The 1,386-nt window shown below is 53.7% G+C and overlaps 1 protein-coding gene across 1 annotated transcript in view; it reads right to left on the minus strand.

Moving 5' to 3' along the window:
- Nucleotides 1-899, minus strand: part of MBL2 (mannose binding lectin 2) — a 4,838-nt gene extending 3,939 nt beyond the window's left edge. The window contains 1 exon segment of the mRNA XM_021699952.1: nucleotides 880-899. Within this exon segment, the coding sequence (XP_021555627.1) occupies nucleotides 880-899 (20 nt within the window).
- Nucleotides 900-1,386: the final 487 nt, after the last annotated feature.

Genomic DNA, 1,386 nt, shown 5'->3' on the forward strand with positions numbered 1-1,386 from the left:
TTCTTTCTTTCTTTCTTTCTTTCTTTCTTTCTTTCTTTCTTTCTTTCAACTTCCCCTGATTGTCCTGGAGGTCAAGGTCAGGGCTTAAACATGTTGTTGGCAGACACAGCCCACTTACATTTTTCCCTTTGGCTGAAAAGACCACCCTTTTTTTTTTTTTTTTTTTAAAGATTTTATTTATTTGACAGAGAGAGATACAGCGAGAGAGGGAACACAAGCAGCGGGAGCGGGAGAGGGAGAAGCAGGCTTCCTGCGGAGCAGGGAGCCCGATGCGGGGCTCGATCCCAGGACCCTGGGATCATGACCTGAGCCGAAGGCAGACGCTTAACGACTGAGCCACCCAGGCGCCCCAAGACCACCCTTTTGTTTGCAGAAAGGTCAAGTGGACCCTGCAAGGGTACAAATGCCCCAGGTCAGAGGGAGACAGAGGCCCTGAGTGGGCCTGACCACCCCACCCAAGCCCCTGCCGGACCCCTGGCCCAGGGCTTTCCCTCTGTCCTCCAGAAATGACTTACTTGGGCCTCCTGAAAGCACGGAGGCTACCGCCAGGAAGCAGGTCCTCTAGCCCAGGGACGTCAGGCCCAATTAACCTGGTGACCGGGGACAGTGCTGGACTGGCCTTCAACCCCAGATTAATAAACAGCTGTCCTCAGAACCGCTGTCTACTGGGGCAGCTCTTCAGCGTCACTGCTGAGGTCCGAGGCCCAGCACTGGGCAGCTCACTACTTGAATAGCCCGCAATCCTCCCTCTGCTGCTCCCTCCCATGCATCCCTGCAGCTCCGTCCCTCTAACTCTCCAGAATCATAGTCTAGACAATACTTCCCTCCAGATATTTATTTCTAGAAGAGACATGATTAGACATTCCACCGAACACGCACTCATGTGTGAGCACGCGCATGTCCACACACGCCTACACATACAGGCTCACACCTCTGTGTCAGTTCCCCCGCCCCCCACTTGTGTTTGGTTCATGGTGGGGTGGGGGGTTGGGAGGGATTAAACACTGAGTCGCCTCATTCCTCCCTTCTCATTCACAACATTTATCAAAGGTCTTCTTTGGATGAGGCGCAGATGTCCCAGGGCAAAGCACAGGGGAGGGGGTGTTTGTAGATAATTCAAGTTCAAGGCTGGATGTGGGCACTTGCACTACAGCTGTTCCAGCCTAGGATGCTTGCCTCTTCTTTGCATGATTATTGTCATTGACATTGCAGTTTAAATATTCTCTCTGGGGGCGCCTGGGTGGCTCAGTTGGTTAAGCGACTGCCTTAGGCTCAGGTCATGATCCTGGAGTCCCTGGATCGAGTCCCGCATCAGGCTCCCTGCTCGGCAGGGAGTCTGCTTCTCCCTCTTCCACTCCCCCTGCTTGTGTTCCCTCTCTCGCTGTG

Source organism: Neomonachus schauinslandi, chromosome 6 (assembly GCF_002201575.2).
Source record: "Neomonachus schauinslandi chromosome 6, ASM220157v2, whole genome shotgun sequence".
Lineage (NCBI taxonomy): Eukaryota > Metazoa > Chordata > Mammalia > Carnivora > Phocidae > Neomonachus > Neomonachus schauinslandi.